Source organism: Harmonia axyridis, chromosome 5 (assembly GCF_914767665.1).
Source record: "Harmonia axyridis chromosome 5, icHarAxyr1.1, whole genome shotgun sequence".
In the NCBI taxonomy this organism is placed as follows: Eukaryota; Metazoa; Arthropoda; class Insecta; order Coleoptera; family Coccinellidae; genus Harmonia; species Harmonia axyridis.
This window is the reverse complement of record NC_059505.1, coordinates 10,269,272-10,289,552: the sequence shown is the minus strand read 5'-3', so window position 1 is coordinate 10,289,552 and position 20,281 is coordinate 10,269,272. Positions and strand designations below refer to the sequence as shown.

Sequence of the window (20,281 nt, the reverse complement as noted above, 5' to 3'; positions counted from 1 at the left end):
CGGTTGTTTCAATAAAACCTCGTTTCTGGGACAGAAGTGGGAAGGACACGCCAAAAAACGCGGGCAGCGACGTAATATCGAGATTAAGAAAGGCCTCCTCATCCCTGCCTGGAGAGATGTTATCGATCCCCTCTCCGGGCTTTGGTAACAGTGGATAAACACGGCCTTATGGGGTTAAGGAGGACGGAAAAGAGAAGGCGGCATTGTTGCGAACTGGATAGGATTGTAGACGAATCGGAAGGATGATCTTAATGCGTATATATCTCTAAAAGAAAGTGGAGTGTTTTGCTCCGATGAATAAATGTGCCGTTATCGAGATTTCCTTTTTGTAAATATTTTAATTTTAATCTATGTCTTTCTCTTCATTATGAAATGGACTAAGCGGCATTGAATTAATACTCTTTAGATCAGCCACGGCCAACCTTTTTTTTTCATGTAGATCCCAAGACGATAAGGAATTGCTAACACTAATAATTTTCATTCAAAAATCAAATGAACTGAAAGTTTGTTGCAAGCGAGATTACCACCACGTGGCTTTTCGCGTATCAGTCAAACTTTGGTACCCATTCATTTCTCCTTTGGCGCTCCTGCGATTAGGGATTCACGGTTTGGCTTGATATTCAAGCTACTTGACTCAAGCTCAAATAGCTTGAGCTTGACTTGGAATCAACTCAAGTTCAAGTTCTTCAATGTCAAGTCGAATATTTATTTATTAATAATGACTTAGGCTACTACTTGACTTAAACTTGAGTTGATTTCAAGTCAAGCTCAAGCAACTTGAGCTTGTGCTTGATTCAAGTAGCTTGAATATTAAGCCAAGCCGTGAATCCCTACCTGCGATGATCAAACTCTGTACGGTGTACGGAGCTGTAAATTTACTTCATCGTCTTTCTGTTTTTCGAAGCAAATAAGTAGAGTGCAGCACTGTAATACGACAATCACATATATTTTAAAAATATATCAGTGCTTTGTACAAGGTATATATCATCAATTTTTTTTTTCGGAAAACAAAGTTACCAATATGTCTTTATTTAATTTTTCATTCGCAAATCAAACATATTTACTTCCTTCCATGTAGATTATAGTTTAAAGAAACCCCATAAAACTCCGTGATTTTATTTTAATTTTAATTTATTATAATTTTTATTTTTAATTTGATTAAGAAAAAAGTCTAAAGGTGTTGAATGGCCTGATCAAATTTTTCCATCATTTTCTCTATTGCCTGCCGAGAAGGTGCTTTAGATTTGCGAACTGTGACCATTTCTGTAGCAAATTTTAACAATTTCAATGCGTTCTCGAAATTTGTATCTTCTATTTTTAGTAATAGTGTAGTTTTTATTGTGAAATATCAAAGGACGACAGCTTCAAAAGTGACAGTTGCCCTGAAAGTTGACTATTCAAAATGATACCTCTAATTGGAAAACCCTTTATAAAGTGTCAGCAGAAATGTTTTCTCAAATAGTAGAACTAGAATCTAAAAAACGATTTTATGAATTTTTGAAAACCGTCCGAAGTTACAGAATGGCCTTCATTTGCTTTCATTTATACCCATTTAAAACCTTTCATTTCCGAAGACATAAAAAATTAAACAATACTCATTCTGTATAAACCCACCGCCACCTCCGAAACAAAATCAGCGCTCAAGCAGTTCTTTCATAATGGGAAAAATTCCGGTATAAGTCCGGCCAACTTCCCGTAAGTTCCTTCACAGTTCGATGAATACGCAAGGAAATCAACGAAGAGAACAAACCGCAAAGTGGGAAAGTTTTAGGAATATGCGCAAACTTGCGATGCAAGTCGAACCTCTTCCCGTAATTGGCACAGGGTGTGCGATTCTTTCCCAAACAGCCTCGTTTTCAATACCCCAAAAGGACCTTTCGGAAAACACCTAGAGTTATGCATATTCAGATCGTCCCGGTCGCCTGTGTGGCAATATCCCGAAGGGAATTGAGAATGTTCGAACGGAAGATGTTGCCGAACACGGAGGGGGTCCCAAGAGCTCAGACCAAGGTACATTTCAAGGATAGCACTCTCTCTAAAAGGGAAAACAATAATAGCAATAGGTGGAGTTTCTTAGTTTCTGCGGATGACAACATTGTTGTCGAAATGATTCGATAAATCCTTATAATCCTTGTAGAACCCCCTTAAAGCTAGCAGAAATACTTTGAAATTTTCGATTTTTTTTGACCATAATTTCAGTTTAATTTATTACACTATTGATCCATTTTTTCTATTCAATTGTGGGAGAAATAGCGGGTTCGTCTAGCTCATCTGTATCTTGCATTGTATAAGTCCGATCGGGTTTTATTATATGACGTTAGAAAGAAAAGATGTGATTTCGTACTACAAAAACTTTTGTGACCGTTTTGTGATTTGTTGTCTCAGTTTAGATGGAGCTCGCGTCAAAGATGGACCCAAGCAAAGAGAAAATACGCTATATTTTAAAGTTAGACGTCTGAAAATGTAAATAGTGTTTGTTGTCCTGATAAGTGATGACAAGTGGGGTATTTCAAAATCAGAATTTCAAGGAGATTATGAGTATGATACTAAGAGTAATAAACATGGATAGAGGGAGCATACGTCACTTTCAGTACGCAAATTTTGTCCCCAGCATGAACTATCAAATTTGACATGAAGCGCGCGGAAATGAAAACGTATCAGTGATACGATATTGCACTCAATTCGCGAGTTTCTTCACAAAGAACGCACTCCTTATGTCCCATAGTGAATCAACGTTTCATATCAACTCAAAATATATTGAGATGAATACTTAAATATATCAGAAACTCAGAAAAGAAACTCCGAGCTCGCCAAACGAAGATGAACAACGGATGCACTAGGAGAGCAATGGTTGCCAAACCTTGGATTTCAGCAGGTAGATACAGAAAATAATAAATATGTTGCATACTATAAATTCGACAATTGGGAAGAATATCGGATTCCAAATATTCAAATTTGCATATTTTATTGAGAATCACTCAAATAAATATAATCATTCAATATAATATACCTTCATAACGATATAACAAATTTTGTATTTGAAAATATATCACAATCCGACAACGTAATCTAACCATGTTGGGGACATGTAAAAATTGCGTATACTTCCTCTATCTATGTTTATTACTCTATGGCTAGTTCCAATCAATTTATATCAATCCTGTGAGCGAGTGGACCAAAACCCCTAAAATCTTAAATGAGATAATTGAGGCGTTCCATACTCAAAACCCACTCTGTAGAATTGCGTATACTACCTCTATATATGTTTATTACTCTATGAACTAAACTAATCACAAAACTTTCAGAAAAGTTTTTGTAGTTGTAACTTGTGTGGTACCCATACATCGAGCTTCTTGAGACTAGCCTTATTTAAATAGTTCCAAACGGTTTTAGATCTTTAGCTCTTTGGTAATCGAAACTGTGCTCACATGACGGTCCGACTCGACAATGTCTATGATATAATCGACATTTTCGACAATTCGTCTTCCAGTGTGTAGTACATCCAGTAAATCTGTGACATCGAAATCACGGGAACACTATCCACATTCACAGCCTTGGGATTTGCATTTTCGCCTTTATCGAATGAAAACAGTAAAATACAGCGTATTTTCTTTTTCCTAGTGTCCATCTCGGACGTTTGCTCAAACTAAACTGAGTCCACTAATCACAAAACTTTCAGGAAAGTTTTTGTAGTTTCATCGAGCACTTTTGACTCACCCTGTATATGTTTGTCGAGTTCATGATGATAAAAACTATAGAGCCATCGCAAGGCTTTCAAGGTATCAACATCGCTTGCAACACAGGCGTGAACTAAAAGAAATATTGCATTTTGTACCGTTACAATTTGAATGCGAATTTTTATTGCAGACAGTGTAATTTCATGTACAAATTTCGCTTACTAAATTTGCAAGTTGTACGTGTCCCTATCCCATGCTACGTTCAAACATAACGCGGTGTATAGGGACTTTTTTTTTTCATTTGCAATTCCTTCCATAACTTTCATCCCACAACAATACAGTCCTATTCGTATCCACCGAATGCAAAATAACGATGCAGATCTGGTCCCAATTTCCATTCCATCGGTACGTAGGGAGGACGAAGGAAGAGGGTCGACGATACAAGGGCGTAGATCTTTTTTTTTCTTGGGGGGGGGTAATCGAAAAAAAATCATTTTTAGCTAAACGGACCATTTTAAGGAATAATCCTGAAACACGTCGATTTTTTATTTTAATTCACCGTATTTTAAAATAATAATCTAATATACAAGGTGAATTACTTTCGAGTAATGACGTCACCGTAATTTTTTCAAATGGAACACCCCCATTTAGTCTCAATTTTCTGATTACTCTAGCTGAGCTGATTCCAAAAATGTATAACATGCTGATTCCAATTGATACAGGGTGGACAAAAATACAATTGTTTTGTGTGTGCTCATTAAGTAACGCGTAACATTCTTTATTCATTATTTAAATTAATAATATTATCAAAAATACTTATTGTCTAGCGGCAATTGGTTTGAATATAACACCCTGTAGTTTGTTACATTTTTAGATTAATAAAAATGAGCTGTTTCCAAACATGTTTGGTATTTGTGGTCTAGCAGACAGAATATGAAAAAAATTATTTCTTATCAATTTGAAAAAAAAATAGTCCTCAAGTTTTGTGAAATGTCATTCTTATTTTTATTGATCTAAAAATGTAAAAAACTACAGGGTGTTACATTCAAACCAATTGCCGCTAGACAATAAGTATTTTTAATAATATTGTTAATTCAACTAATAAAGAACGTTACGCGTTACTTTATGAGCACACACAAAACTATTGTATTTTTGTCCAACCTGTACCAATTGAAATCAACATGTGATACATTTTTGAATTCAGCTCAGCTAGAGTAATCGGAAAATTGAGACAAAATGGGGGTGTTCCATTCAAAAAAATGACGGTAACGTCATTACACGAAAGTAATTCACCCGGTATATTAGATTATTATTTCAAAATACGGTAAATTAAAATAAATAATCGACATGTTTCAGGATTATTTCTTAAAATGTTCTGTTTATCTAAAAATGAATTTGTTCCATACTTTACGGACACAGTGTGTGTGAGGAAAAGAGGTTTGATATCGAAGTTTGAACCAAATTACTCGAAATAATTTTTTTTTATTACCACTTCGATTGTTCTTATCTTATTTTGGGTGTTCCTGATTTGTAGTAACGAAGGAAAATGACAGATTCCTTGGATAATTTTAAAAATAATATGGCCCATAAACATGAGCTCGCAAACGCTTTGTTTTCGAGATAAAGGGTGTTTCATGTAGTCCTACTTTTTGTGATTTTTAACCAGTTTATCGAATCTTTATTAATCTTCGCTACAGAGTTGGTAAATAATTAACTTAACTTATATTTTTTTTATTTATCACAATACCTAACTGGATCTTAATAATGATTTAGATTTTCCTGAGAATTATTATAGAGAGCTGTTTGAATTTTTTTCTCGAAATCGATTGCAGATACGACAAAACTATCTATAACAAATAAAAAGTGAAGTACGAACCAGAGTTTCTTTTTGAATTTTTCTGAACTGCCAGTGATTCACACAAAAATTATTCTGGAGGAGAGAAGCGAGCACCTTCCAGAAAAAATTCACCCTGTAGATTTGCATTCAAAATTAGGATATCACATTATGAAAACTTTAAATTGGAATATCTATGCCAATTCAAGTTAAATATCTTGTGAAGGGAAGGTGCTATGAAGGAAAAACTTGAACTTCAACACCTGTTTCTCAAAAACAAGCATTTGCGGACTCATCTAATAGGACTTTTTTTCTTGAAATGATCAGACAAATCTGTCATTTTCATTTTTACCTCCTATGTAGATATAGTCAAACAAATAAATTGCAATTTGAATGAAACACAATAAATTGTATAACATAGCCCAGAAAATTTTCCGATGCGAATTACTCAGTTCAGTTCTTTGAGAACTACATATTGAAATTGTGTGACGAGCATGATACAAAAAACCGAAAACAACGGGTAAGTGTATACCGATGACGAATGCAAAAATCTTAGATGGCATATAAGGGGCGATGTCGAGAAAGCAGATAGATAAAGGAAAATAATAAACCTCGGACAAAGACGAGCTCGTAGTGCAAAAAAGTACTCATCTTGAAAGCGATAATAAACTCATAAATCGTAAAGGGGCCCGATTTTTTACTGACCTATCGATTTCAAAGGAAAGTAAAATGATTATAATTGGTTCATTTTATGAAGAAATTCTCGTTCTTCGTCTTTGCAAGATTTCTGAAATTATGTATTTCGAAAATCTTGGGAGGGGGTAATTACCCCCAGTACCCCCCATTTCTACGCCCTTGCGACGATAAAACGTACGAAACAACCGGAATCGACGCCGGAGCGAATCAGGATTCTCATATTCGATTTTCCTTTTCCGAATACAAATATTCAACTAAACATACAAAGTGGTTATGTTCCACCCGAGTATTGAACTCGTAAATATTTACATCGAATAAAAGTTGAGGATTTTCGTGTATGTATCATGAATATATCGCGCTGACTTTTCTTTTGTTTGGTGACCGATCCGTATGAGTGGCTTAATTCTTGAGGTGGATTCCTCGTATGGTTTGTTTGGAAATCCATAAAAAGACCAATGATGCTGTTTGCATTTTTTTTTGCGTTTTCTTGGAAACACACGTTGGCTCCGAAATGTACCCCAAGAATACTCGTCCAAAGTATGTTGAAAAGCTCATGTCTTCAATTCAGAGCTGTCATCAATTTTTTTTATATTCTCCTCGAACTTTTGACTAATAAGAAATTATGGCAAAAGCTAGAAATAATTGTTATTCTAATAGGTGTACAACTTTGCTTCCGCAGTTTTAGATGTCATGCAATAAGCATAGGTATTTGTAAACATAACGCCATCGAAATATCACTAGATTTGTTTCTGCATTATAAAGTTATTCTCGATTAAACATGCCAGCTTACGAGCCAAATTCTCGTCATTGCGGGAGGTTTTAATTTTCTACTTTAATATGAAGAAATCTGAGGCTGAGGCTCATCGAATGCTCTCAAATACCTATGGTGAGGCTGCTATTAGTGAAATAATGTGTCGAGAGTGGTTTCAACGCTTAAAGAATGGTGATTTAGACGTCGAAGACCAGCATGGCGGTGGAAGAGAGAAGTTTTTCGATCAAGACTCGAGTCGAACGCAATAAGAATTAATACGATCATTGGGGGTGACGCAACAAACCATATCAAAATGCCTGAAAGTCATGGGAATCTGCTTGCAAGGCGAAGATGGGAAGCATTTCTGCATCGCATTGTGACTGGAGACGAAAAATGGGTTCATTAGAAAAATCCAAATCGCAGAAAATCATAGGGGATATTCCGGCCATGCTTCCACGTCTACGGCCAAACCGAATATTCACGGTTCCAAGATCATGCTCAGTATTTGGTGGGACCAGCTCGGCGTAGTGTGTTATGAGTTGTTTAAAACGACTGAAACAATCTCAGGCGATCGTTATCGAACGCAATTAATGCGTTTGAGTCGAGCATTGAAGGACAAGCGGCCGCAATACAACGGGAGACTTGATAAAGTGATTTTACAGCATGACAATGCTCGATTCCATATTGCGAAAGCATTGCGTTAATGAAAGAACCTATATTAAAAGCCTTAGCAACATCTGAGGTTTATACTTTTTTTGGACAAAAGGTATTTGTTTTTGTACATTTGAAGTGATTTCACAGCATGACAATGCTCGAACCCAAGTGGTCAAGACATATTTGGAAACGTTGAAATGGGAAGTCCTACCCCACCAGCCATATTTGCTTTAAAATCACATCATCATGTCTCTCGTTGTATTGCGCCTGTTTATCTTTCAATGCTTGACTCAAACGCATTAATTGCGTCCGATAATGATCGCCTCTGATTGTTTCAGTCGGTTTCAACAACTCAACTCAACTGGGCATTACCTTGGAACCGTGAATATTCGGTTAGGCATTCGACGTGGGAGCATGGCCGGCATATTCCCATGATTTTCTACGCTTGGGATGATCGCAATGAACCTATTTTTCGTCCAGTCATAATGCGATGTAGAAATCTCTTCCGTCTTAGCCTTGCAACTATCTGTTCTCAAGCAAACAAACGGCGTTCAACATTTCTCGACTTCAACTCGTACGGCACTAAATTTCCTTGTTTCTGAATCATTCCCATGACTTTCAGGCGATTAGAAATTGCTTGTTGCTTCATTCCCAATGATCCAGCCAATTCTTGTTGCGTTTGACACGAGTCTTGATCAAGTAATGCCTCCAATTCTGCATCTTCGAAAACCTTCTCTCTTCCACCGCCATGCTGGTCTCCGAGATCAAAATAATCGTTCTTGAAGCGTTAAAACCACTCTCAGTACGTTTTTTCACTAATAGCGGCCTCACCATGGGTATTAGAGAGCATTCGATGAGCCTCAACCACAGATTTCTTCATATTAACAGAAATTGAAACCTCCTACAAATGACGAGAATTTGGCCCGTAAGCTGACATGTTTAATCGAGAAAAACTTTATTATGCAGACACAAATCGACTAACATTTCGATAGCGATATATTTACAAAATTTTAAGCTTATTGTATGTAGATCTACGATCTATTTATTTCGACTACCACTTACCGCTACAGTCATTTATTGCAAAACGGTGGAAGCAAAGTTGTACACCTAAAATTTATTTGGACAATTCATATCAGAATATCGTGAGGAATCACCTCCTGGAGTTTGTCAAAGTACTTTTGAATCACTCTGTATAACGATTCACAATACCTCAATATTCGACAAGAATATTCGAAACTGAATCGAGCCGGAGGCGGTGGTCGCCCAGCATCTTCTCCGTAGCCACCACACCCTGTTTTCCGATACTCCCTCACACAGCTCGCAGACCACTTTTCTCCTAGACCTCTACCTCGTTCCTGCCCCTCCCGCCTCCCCTGTCTGTTTCTCGTTATCTAATGGGACATTCCACGACGTGCGGGGGAGTACCTTTCATTTCTCTTCGGGGGTTTCGCCGCCTTCGGCGAAGAGATCTCGCGCCCGAGAACTCGCATAAATCCTGGGAATGCTCCGGCAAATAGGTAGGGACGTGTTCGGGAGCGAAAACTCTTTCCTCTTCGTGATTCCGGACGAGACTGTGGGCCTGATAAATAGTGGTGAATTTCCGAGTCGGTTATCTACGAAAGGAAATGTTTAGATTGTGATAAACTGTTTAAACTACACGAGATTTCCTTAGTAGATACAAGAGGCATAAGTGTGACTTATGGGACAATGATATCGAAGACTCTGCTGTTGCTGGAATTTCTTGAAAACTGGTCATGATATCATTTCCTAATAGGCATAATTATCCTATATATACTGATACACATAAATTATGGAAGTTCAGACATTTTGAAACTGTTTAAAAATTTTTTTTTATAATTCTTTTTCTAACAATTTTTTTTCAATTTTAAATGTAATAAAAAGAAATCCATTATTTTTACAATAGATGGCTTTTTAATCTGTATATCGCGTTGTATAAGTCCAACCCGGTTTTACTAGATGGCGTTAGAAATATGAGATTTCGTACTACAAAACCTTTTCCGACAGTTTTGTGATTAGTTGACTCAGTTTAGTTTGAGCGAGCGTCAAAGATTGATACAAGCAAAAAACGCTATATTTAACAGTTTTTCTTCGATTAAGGCGAAAATGCAGGTGGCTAAATGTAATCGTATTTATGGTCCTGATAATGTAAGAGCTAGAGATGCATTCAAGTCAAACTAGTTTGATTTTACTCACAAACTTGACTTGACTTGAAAATCGATCTTTTTATGTGAGAAAGTTCGACTTGACTTGATTTCTGCATCTTTAGGTTTGGCTTGTAATCAAACTTCTTCAAACAGTGAAGTTGAATATCGTATTGTCTGAACCTGTTTTCTTCTACTCCGCAAATTGTAATTGTTTTATTGTACTTGTAATTTTTATTAACAGGGGCTGTAGTATCAGATTTCTTGTTCACAGCATTCACTTAATTTGCGAGAAGCACTAAAGTAAAAGTTTAACTTTTCACACAGAATTTTTAGGAGACAAGTTGGAATTTATTAAAAAAAGTTTGAAATAATGTATTTTCTTTTTGTTTTAAATAAATGTAGGTATTTGTTGTACCGACTTACTATATTTAACATGAATGAATTATTTTCAAACTAGTTTGACATACAGTTTGAGTTCTCAAACCTGTAACCACTATCCAGTTTGATTTGACTTGAATCATTTGTCAGAAGGATTGACTTGAGTTTGACTTTATTTCAAGTCAATCTCAAACATTCAAGCCAAACTTGTGCAACTCTAGTAACAGCCAATGACGCGCAATTTTGGTTTCGTCGCTTCTGTTCCCGTAATTTCGATGTCACAGATGTACCACGCACTGGAAGGCCAATTGTCGAAAATGTCGATAGTATCATGGATATTGACGAGTCCGACCTTCATGTAAGCTCTGTTTCGATTCCCAATGAGCTAAAGATTGCTCAAAAAACCGTTTGGAACTATTTACATAAGGCTGGTCTCGAAAAGCTCGATGTATTGGTACCACACTAGTTAAAACTACAAAAATGTTTCTGACAGTTTTGTGATTAGTTGACTCAGTTAAGTTTGAGCGCGCGTCAAAGATGATACACAATCGCAAAGAGAAAATATGCTATATTTAATTGTTGTCTTGATATTGTTGATGGACTATATGTATGTTAGATAGTTTATTGAGCTGTTTCTATCACCTTTGCGTTTGGTTGTTTCCGACGTTTCGGCAAGCATTCGCCTGCCGTCTTCAGGGTGTTGGTCCTGAGAAGGACTGATTGTTTGGTTCTGAGAAGAACCGTTTGCCAAACTTGGTCTGTCTGGACTTTTTTAGAGTTCGTGTGAGGATATCGGGGTTTGAACTTAAGTCGTCTAGGTTGCAATCTCTTCACTCTCACCATTGAATTTGTTTATTTCATCTCGACTAAATACCCTAAATTTTTTCGCTTTGTACGCTTTGTGTTTTGAAAATGCAATATGTTTCGGAAATTTATGGTAACTAAGATTTGCCGTATCGTAGTAAGCACAGCGGACAAAAAGTGTTCACGGACGAAAAAAACTTGCTTTCAATAATAGATTTTTTCGGCAACCGTCCGGGAAGTGCTCACTTCCCGGACGCTTTTTATCTGAGAAAGTAGCATTTCCCGGCCTAGTCCGGAAAGTACGTACTTCCCGGACTAGGCCGGAAAAGAATCATAGAATCCATAGCAACCGAGATAACGGCTGACAGTTCATATGAAATTAGTTGTCAAAAATTTGCATGTTTTTTGATCGCAATCGCAATAAAATATGGAAAGCAGCAGCGATAGTGTTATTTTACATGGTTGCCGAAAAAATATTGTACGCAACACGCCCGAAAATGGTTTTTTTTTGTCTATTCTTCCAAAAAAACCCTATTCTCCGGACTTGTTACGTCAATTACTATTTCAGTCGGAAATTAGGGTGTAAAATGTCACTTTTCTTAGAGGTCCTCGAAAAATACATTTGCAACACAGTCTCGCTATTAATTCAATTCATTTGTTTCATCAGACACCAATCACAATCCTTGAAGGACTTTTCGTAAATTTAACGAGATTTTTGTGGCAATAAATACTCCTCTATTTTTGCTACATCTTCTTCAATAGTTTTATCACACATTTCGCTTTGGTAATTAGAAAATTCAAGTCATTTAAACGTTGTAGGAGGTACATTCAAGAGTAGAGATTCGGTGGTGAAGAAAGCTCCTATCCTTTGAACTTACCTAGTGACCCCTATTTCCTTGGGAAACTCGAGATGACAATTTCGTTGTCGTTGAACGCCAATTAAAAATGCCGTTGACGTCGGTGAGTTTACTTCAACCATAAATGAAGATAAATTTGGGCGCTCAGTGCACAGAACCCGTAATGAATCGGCGGAAAATGCTGCTTTCACGGGGATAATAGAAAGAGAAATAAAAGATAATTACCCGACTGGGTTTTCCCTGATTTTCTTCGGGGTCGTTTCCGTTTTCATATGAAAACGTCCGGTGGTATTCTGCCCACGTGATCGACATAAACGGTCTCTTGGATGTGACGTCTAGATGTCAGCACTTTATTATTTTGACACGTGACTTTTTCTGAATCTAATGAGATCAGGTCCTTCGCACTTAGTATGTTGATAGTACGAAGAATTAAGAAATGCAAATAATATAATTTCATCTTGAAACGCTTTAAAGTAACACATTTTGGGGACATATACACTCAGTTGTAGAAAACGCAAAACGTTGATAATTAGTAAAATTTGAAGTCTCATAGTTTTCTTATTTTTTGCTCAATTTTGTCATTGAACTATAGATGGAATTATTAATTTCATATTCAATTCTGACCTATTAGTTACTATACAGGGTTAATCAGAAGTTTGCTGTTAAACCCTAATTTTGAAACATCCTGTGAAATAATTTCCTGCTCAAATTTTTTTTCAAATTATCAAGTTCCATCAAGATCCATTTCTTCTCAACATTTTGTTTTTTGATTAATGGCTTTGAGTCCACATGTTTATTTTTAGGGACAAATGAACTGATCAACCTTGTATAGTGACAAATTAGGCTTCGGCCTCCCCCCTTCTCTATTGTAATAATAATAATAAGCCAGCAATAAAATATTGAATATGTAAGTTGAAATTAATAATTTTAACTACAATTTACTGAAAGAATTTCGAAAATCGAGCTGAAAATAAGAAACTATGAGATTTCAAATTTTACTAAATATCAACTTTTTATTTTTGATTCAGTCCTTACTTGATGGAAAATCATATTGATTTGGTAAAAAATAATTGTAAACTCTTACTACTTTTCATAATACTGTGGAAAGTAGTAGGTATTTACAATTATTTTTTACCAAATAAATATCAACTTGTTGCTTTTTTTACACTTGAGTGTAGAGACCAGCAGACTAACGATGGGTTTCATAAAACTTTGATTGACCGATCAACTTGTTGATTGTAGCTTGAAATCATAGAGTAATTAACATAGATAGAGGGAATATAAGCAATTTTTACATGTCCCCAACATGGTTAGATTATCTTGTCGGGTTGTGTAATATTTTCAAATCCACATTTGTACTATATCCATATGAATGTATATTATATTGATTGAAATATATTTATTTTAGTGATTCTAAATCAAATATGCAAATTCGAATATTTGGAATCCGATATTTTTCCTAATTGTCGAATTCATAGTATGCAGAATATTTATTATTTCCTGTATCTACCTGCTGAAATCCAAAGTTTGGCAACTATTGCTCTCCTAGTGTCATCCGTTGTTTCACGTCGTTTGGCGCGGTTGAAGTTTATTTTCTGAATTTCCGATAAATTTAGGTATTCATCTCGATATATGTTAAGTTCATATGAAACGTTGATTCACTATGGGACATAAGAAGTGCCGTTCTTTGTGGAGAAACTCGTGAATTGGGTGAAATATCGTATCAATGATATGTTTTCATTTCCGCGCGCTCTGTGTCAAATTTGATAGTTTATGTTGGGGACAAAATTTCCTTACTGAAAATGACATATGCTCCCTCTATGTATATTAATTACTCTGAGCTTGAAATGTATGGAAGTGTGAATAATAAACTGGAATTGAACACAAAAATGATTTACTTGTAAACGCGCGTTGAGCACTGGTCTTATTGGAAAACCTTCTATAGAGCTTCCTCTCAGAATTCTAATTTTTTTTTACTGTAAATGGCTCGATTATCAAACTGTAAACCATAACAAATTAACATCAGTGTTTTTTCTTACGGTGCCTCTCAACAATCTTCCCAAAGAAACACGCATTATGTAATAACCCGAAAATCAAAGTGCCAATCAAAATCGACAGCGGAAGCGTACAAAGTTCCACATGCTTCGTTAGATCGAACATTAGCTCGTGTAGAATTTCCATCACTCCAGTAAGGGAAGTAGATATGGTTTCAATAATTCGCGGATGAAACGTGGCAATCACGAAGGAGTTCTAATCAATAAAAGCCAACACCCACAGAGTGCTTTGAACATTCCGTCTAATGGAGAAGTCGGTGTTCTTTTTTTAGGGATCGTTCCCTACAGATCGCTCTGTCATTTCGTCACCGCGTCTCTAATTATCGAAATTTGTATTCTGTACAGATCCTACGTGGTTCTATACCGTAATATACTCGTAGAATTGCCTTGCAGTTGGGAATATTTATCGGCGTTCTGTACTTACGCGCAGAACCAAATATTATTATAGGGATGTTGCCTATATTTTGAAATTGCTTTTAATTTGTTGATAAGCCCTATATAAACACGAAAAACTAAATATTTTCATGGAAACATATAGAAAGTACCAATAAAAAATACGTAAATAAAAAAAGTTTTCAAAATTCCCGCTGAAACGCTCCATTCTATCACGGTATACGCTGTATTAGTGTGACGTCACACACCGCCATTTTTGGTTCTCCTGTCAGTGTTCGGAATCCAAACAAATAAATTGTCATTTAAATTAGTACGGTGTCGTTGAAGGAATTGGCTTATTTTTATAAATAAGAGTATTTGAGGAACGATTTCAGTATTAATTGATAGAAAGAAGGAACGAGGTTAATAACAGTAAGTTTGAATCCTGTATCATTCCCAAGATTTTGTAAAAAGCCGTGTTTATTAGTTGAACTTCAAGTTCGAACTTACTGGCATTAATCTCGTGCCTTCTATCTATCAATTAATAGTAAAATTGTTCCTTAAATAATCTTATCAAAATAAGGCAATTTCTTCAACGACAACGTATTAATTTGAATGACAATTTGTTTGTTTGGATTCCGAACACTGACAGGAAAACTAAACTAGCGGTGTGTGACGTCATCACTAATAGAGCGTATTATGGTGATGTCACTGCATAAAAGAGTTACCACCATAGACAAACTAACTAGTTTATCTATGATACAGCCTTCTACAACTTAAGATGTTGCTAAGACCTTTAATATCGGTTTTTTTATTACCGCAATTGTTGTTTTCATTGATGAACACATTTCAAGATTTCAATTTAAAAAAAAAAAAATGAATCAAGTGGATTCGTTTATAAGTCTATAAAGTGAGTCTAAACTATGGTGTAGGTAATAATCAGATTGGAGATTATCCATTAAAAATCAATCAGCATGTTGGTTCTGCCAGCTTAAGTTTAGCAGGCAGAACCTGCGATTTATCCCACAATGGAAGAGCAAACATTGTTTCAAAAAGGAGCTGAATTAGCCTAAAATCTGTGTCAAAATACTTAATATAAATGTACCTGTATTAGTGTAACAATGGTCTTTCGTGGTACTTGTGCACAAAAGTGTCTCGTTCATAGGGATACAATACAGATACAATAGAGAATATATTTCCCCTACCCTAATTAGTGTGCACGCACCATGATACCATTGCGCAGGCATACATCTTAGAGAATAAGAAAAGGAAGAAGAAATTCACGGTGAACAATATGATTTTATGTTTGCAATGGAGTTACGAGGTAATGACCAGTTGAGTTAGTAGAGTATTCAAGGATGTTTCCAAGTGCAGTACCACAATGAAGTTGTCGTCTGTCGTCCATCAGTGTTTTAATATCTAATCCCCTCGAAAACGCGCTACCCCAAACATGTTTTATACGCAGAGTGCAAGCTGACAATGGCTGCACTAGATCATTCTCCAAAACTTAAAATTTATATTGTACTTGATTTTCACAGGATTTTAGGAAAGTGGGTTATCCAAAACTAAAACCAACTAATGCCAACGTTTCGCGGATATATTTCCACTTCTTCAGGGCAAAGTTGAAACTTATGTTTTCCTCATAAAAGATCTTAATATGAGCTTGTTGAGCAAATTGAAACAGCTCATATTAAGATCTTTTATGTGGAAAACATAAGTTTCAACTTTGCCCTGAAGAAGTGGAAATATATCCGCGAAACGTTGGCATTAGTTGGTTTTAGTTTTGGATAACCCACTTTCCTAAAATCCTGTGAAAATCAAGTACAATATGACCTCACAAGGAAATGAATCTTCAGACCTTAAAATTTATAATTTTCCTACTATTGATTTGGACATATCTAACAAACATTCCTCCTCTTTCAGACGTGTCCTACGAGTACATAGTCGACCAGCAACCCATCGGAAGGCTCCTATTCGAACAATGGTGCGAGGTGCAACGTCCCGAGTACCACAGATGCCTCAAGTTCCTCGACGCCGCCAAACGCTACGAGGTCGAGACCGACGAGCAGAAGATCGAGCTGGCCGGCGCCATCCGTAAGGAGTTCCTGAACGCCGAGGGCGCCGAGAACGGCGTCTCCATGCCGGCCGAGTTCAAGGTGGCCATGTCCACGATCGCCGAAGTCCTACCTCAGATCGCCGAGAACGGTACCGAGAAGCCTTCCGGCGAGGTGGTCAACCCTGTCGTGGTGGTGGACGCCGCGAAACCCACGAACGGACATTGCAAGGACATGTTCGCGCCCTGCGCGCACGCCGTGAAGTCTCTACTCAGTGCCGATCCGTTTCGCGAGTTCACGAACTCCATGTACTTTCACAGGTACCTGCAGTGGAAGTGGCTGGAGGGACAGCCCATTACCTATAAGACTTTCAGGATGTACAGAGTGCTGGGGAAGGGCGGTTTCGGGGAGGTGTGCGCGTGTCAGGTAAGAAAAGCAATCAAACACACTGCATTAAATTATCGAGACCTTTTAGGTCTTTGGCGAGTTGTTCTCGAGCCAAGTTACAAGGTGCGCCTTCACCCAAGGGTTTAGTGTTTCGTCCCGAGATCGCTGGTGGACTCGTCGGTTAGGCAATCCAGCGATCTCTGCCTAAGACACATCTTCTCACACCATCGTGGAGAAGTGACTCTGTTGCAACGCAGCGACCCTTTTAAATCCGCCGGGGCCGATGTAGTGTGGCTCCTACAGCCATAGCGCCATATGTGAGCAGATAGAGTCACTACAAGTTTTATGGCAGTTTGATAAACGTAAATAAAGTCCCGTTTTCCATGAGAAGTTTCCTGTACAAATGAAACGTTTTTCATAAACCAGTTTTAAGGTTAAAAAAAGGTTTGAAGTGTCCTTCCTCATAAAGTCCCGATATTGGCCCTTTATGGCAAGAAAATAATCCTTTTCTCCACACATTCTCTATGACTACATAACATAAACTCATTCTGTTGTGTCCTTCCCATCACACATTTTTCTCCACCACACAAACTTTTTTGGTTCAGTTTATCATATTTCAAATTAAGGACCTTCATTTACTTCCACTTTATCCACAAAATTTCATTTCCATTTCAATACAATTCAATAAAATTTCAATTTCTATGGAATATCACCAAATGCAGACAATAAATCACTAGTTCTCAAAGTAGCCCTAGAAAATTCAACACTTACGAATAAAAGAAAGCTTTCTCTAAAAGACGGTCGGAATATGTTCATGAAACCTGTGTCACTTTCAATATGAAGGCGACTTTCTAATAAAACAGCCTTTACATGGATTCAGAAACTGGCCCTTAAGGTGTCGAGGTACCAGTGAAATAAGTACATATTTTTTATCTATTGGTTTCTCATACGCCATTAATTCTTTCATTGATCTGAAAATTGTCGAAAGTCAGGAGATCGAAGTGCCATTAATTTCACCTCGCCCATTCCATTAGGGGTTGTCCATTAATCACGTGATGCTTGAAAGGGGGGGGAGGGGTTTGATAAAAATCACGAAAATATCACAAGGGGGAGGGGGGGGGTGTAGTAAGAGATCACGTGTATTTATTTTTTCGTCAAACGCGCGATTTTTAAACAAATATTAAGCGGCACGGCGCGGCGTGTAGTGACCTTGACTACATTAAATATATTCATATACTAGAACAATACATATTTTTCCTATGATTACACTCTTCGTTTATTATTATTGTTATGGCAATCAAAAAAAACTTGCAACCTAGTGTAGACATTTTTATTATGGTCCTTAATTTCAGAAGAAAGATTATAGTTTATACCTGTACTTAAATTAAGATAATATTCAGAAAATTTTAAGATTCGTTGTAGGTACTAAAAATACACGTGATGTTGAGAAGGGGGAGGGGGGGTGGTCTTAAACCTCACTACGTATCACCAATGGGGGAGGGGGGGTTAAAAAATGCTAAAAAAAGATCACGTGATTAATGGACAACCCCTTATTGCCATTCCAAATATTTCCTGACCATATAAATCAGAAATGAAATGGAGCGCCATCATATTGGAAAATGTCTCCTCATAAGAGGGATTACCACCGCGTGGTTTTTCGCGTATCGTCAAAATTCATTTTCCCTCTGGCGCTCCTGATTACCGAACTTTGTACGGTGTACGTTAATATAATTTTTTTCTTTTTCCAAGGAAATAAGTAGATGGCAGCACTGTAGTACGACTTTTACATAATTTAGTTTTACCCCTTTTGTAATGATTTATTTACTTTCTTACATGTGGATTATTGTTTAAGGAAATTATGTGAAAACCCCAAAAAATTGGTGATTTGTAAGAAGAAATATTCTGAACTGAGCAGCCACGTGGTGGTGTTCCCTCTCAAGAAGAATAACATATAATAATCAAGCAAAATATCGAAAAAAAGAAAAATCGCTGATATGAAGGTGCGTCTTTGTGACCACATATACTGGGTGATTCCCGCGATAGCATATTAAACGTTTATGGAAATCAAATTATAATTTTGTTCTGAAAATTTGCATATCAGGGTTTGAGCCAATGATCTTCCTCCCTAAAATATTTTCAGGCCACTACAACTTTTGGTTATACCGGAAACACTACTACTTTCTCATTTTGAATGGCGCACCCAGTATATTATTGCATCATTAAATAGTTTATTTGATGACAATTTCATTTTTATGTCATAACTTAGGTATAAGCTCAACGGTTCACGAGTTGATGAGATTGTTTTGAAAAATGGTTGAGACGAAGACTCGTTTTTTTTGGTATTTCTGTAGAAAAAGTTTTTTTCGGAAAAACCTTTTTCATTTCCGATTCTTCTGAAATGTAGTATTATAAAACTGTTTGCGGTTCGGAGCAAAAATGTACAGGGTGTTCATCAGAAAATCATGGGATTTACTTAACAAACCCTATATCTAGAATAATGAATAATTACTTCAAATCAAATTTTATACTTTATAGTTTTTCACTACCAAGAAAATTACTAGTTAAAATATAGAAAGTATAAAACTTGTTTTGATCATGATCAGCTGCCAAATAGTTAATGCTGAAACAGTTCAATATTGGAATAATTACATGTTCGAACTGAAAGATGATAACATAAAATGGTTCGGTCAAAGTTAAATTAGTCTACAATCGGCCTTCTCAAAATTGACGAGGTAAGGTTGACATAAAATGATTTATGATATCCAAAGAAAATTGGAAAAGTCTCGAATTCTTTAATACTTGGTTGAAGTTCAGCTGGTTTATTAGAGGATTACCGCTTTCGTCCTCAACAATTCATGACAAAACTGAAAGGTGAAAATTCTATAGAAGTGATGGAAAGTAACGTTTATATTTATACAGTCTGTTTCATATGATCAACAGATTTAGTCCTGTAGATGACATCAGGAAAATCATTTTTGCTTTTTACCTCGTTTTCGAAGTAGAAACGAAATGCATGAATGATATTTTTGAGAAATATCTTGTTGAATTTGTGTGACCTTCAAAATAAAATTTATTGCTTACATCTTAGTTTTTTCGGTTGTTTTGTCAGCAAAAGAAACAAAATCTCACAAAAACTGACCATCATTAAGCAGTCATGCATGTTCATAAAAAAATAAGTGAATCCACAACACTAACCTGGGTTTGTGTGGCTTCCTGGTCACTCAGGAATTAAAACAAAGAAGAGGCAAACACTCTTTGCTAGAAAAGGGAAGAAACTTCTTCCATCGGCCCAGAACCTTGCTGTGAGGTTAATGTACCTACAAGAAAGAGTTTCAGGAGAAAAAGGGGAAAAAACGAAAGAATCTGCCAAAATCTTCCTGCGTTGGATCATTTGTTATTGCAAGATCTAAGAGGTATCTGGATCTCAGCAAGAATATGCTACACCTCCTCATTTGATTTCCTACAGTCCATTGCTGCCTCAGGAAGCACCTCATGAGAAGAAGTCTAGCAGAAAACGACGAGTGCAGATTCTGCGGAAAGGAGAAAGAAACTCCGGATCACCTGGTGCGGTAATGCCTCGCCATCGCTAGCCAATGCC

At 36.7% G+C, this 20,281-nt stretch overlaps 1 protein-coding gene across 1 annotated transcript in view; it reads left to right on the top strand.

Annotated features, from left to right (window-relative positions):
* Positions 1 to 20,281, top strand: part of LOC123679876 (G protein-coupled receptor kinase 2) — a 119,161-nt gene that overhangs the window by 18,770 nt on the left and 80,110 nt on the right. The window contains exon 3 of the mRNA XM_045617412.1: positions 16,166 to 16,722. Coding sequence (XP_045473368.1) covers positions 16,166 to 16,722 — 557 coding nt within the window. The remainder of the gene's footprint in view (positions 1 to 16,165; positions 16,723 to 20,281) is intronic.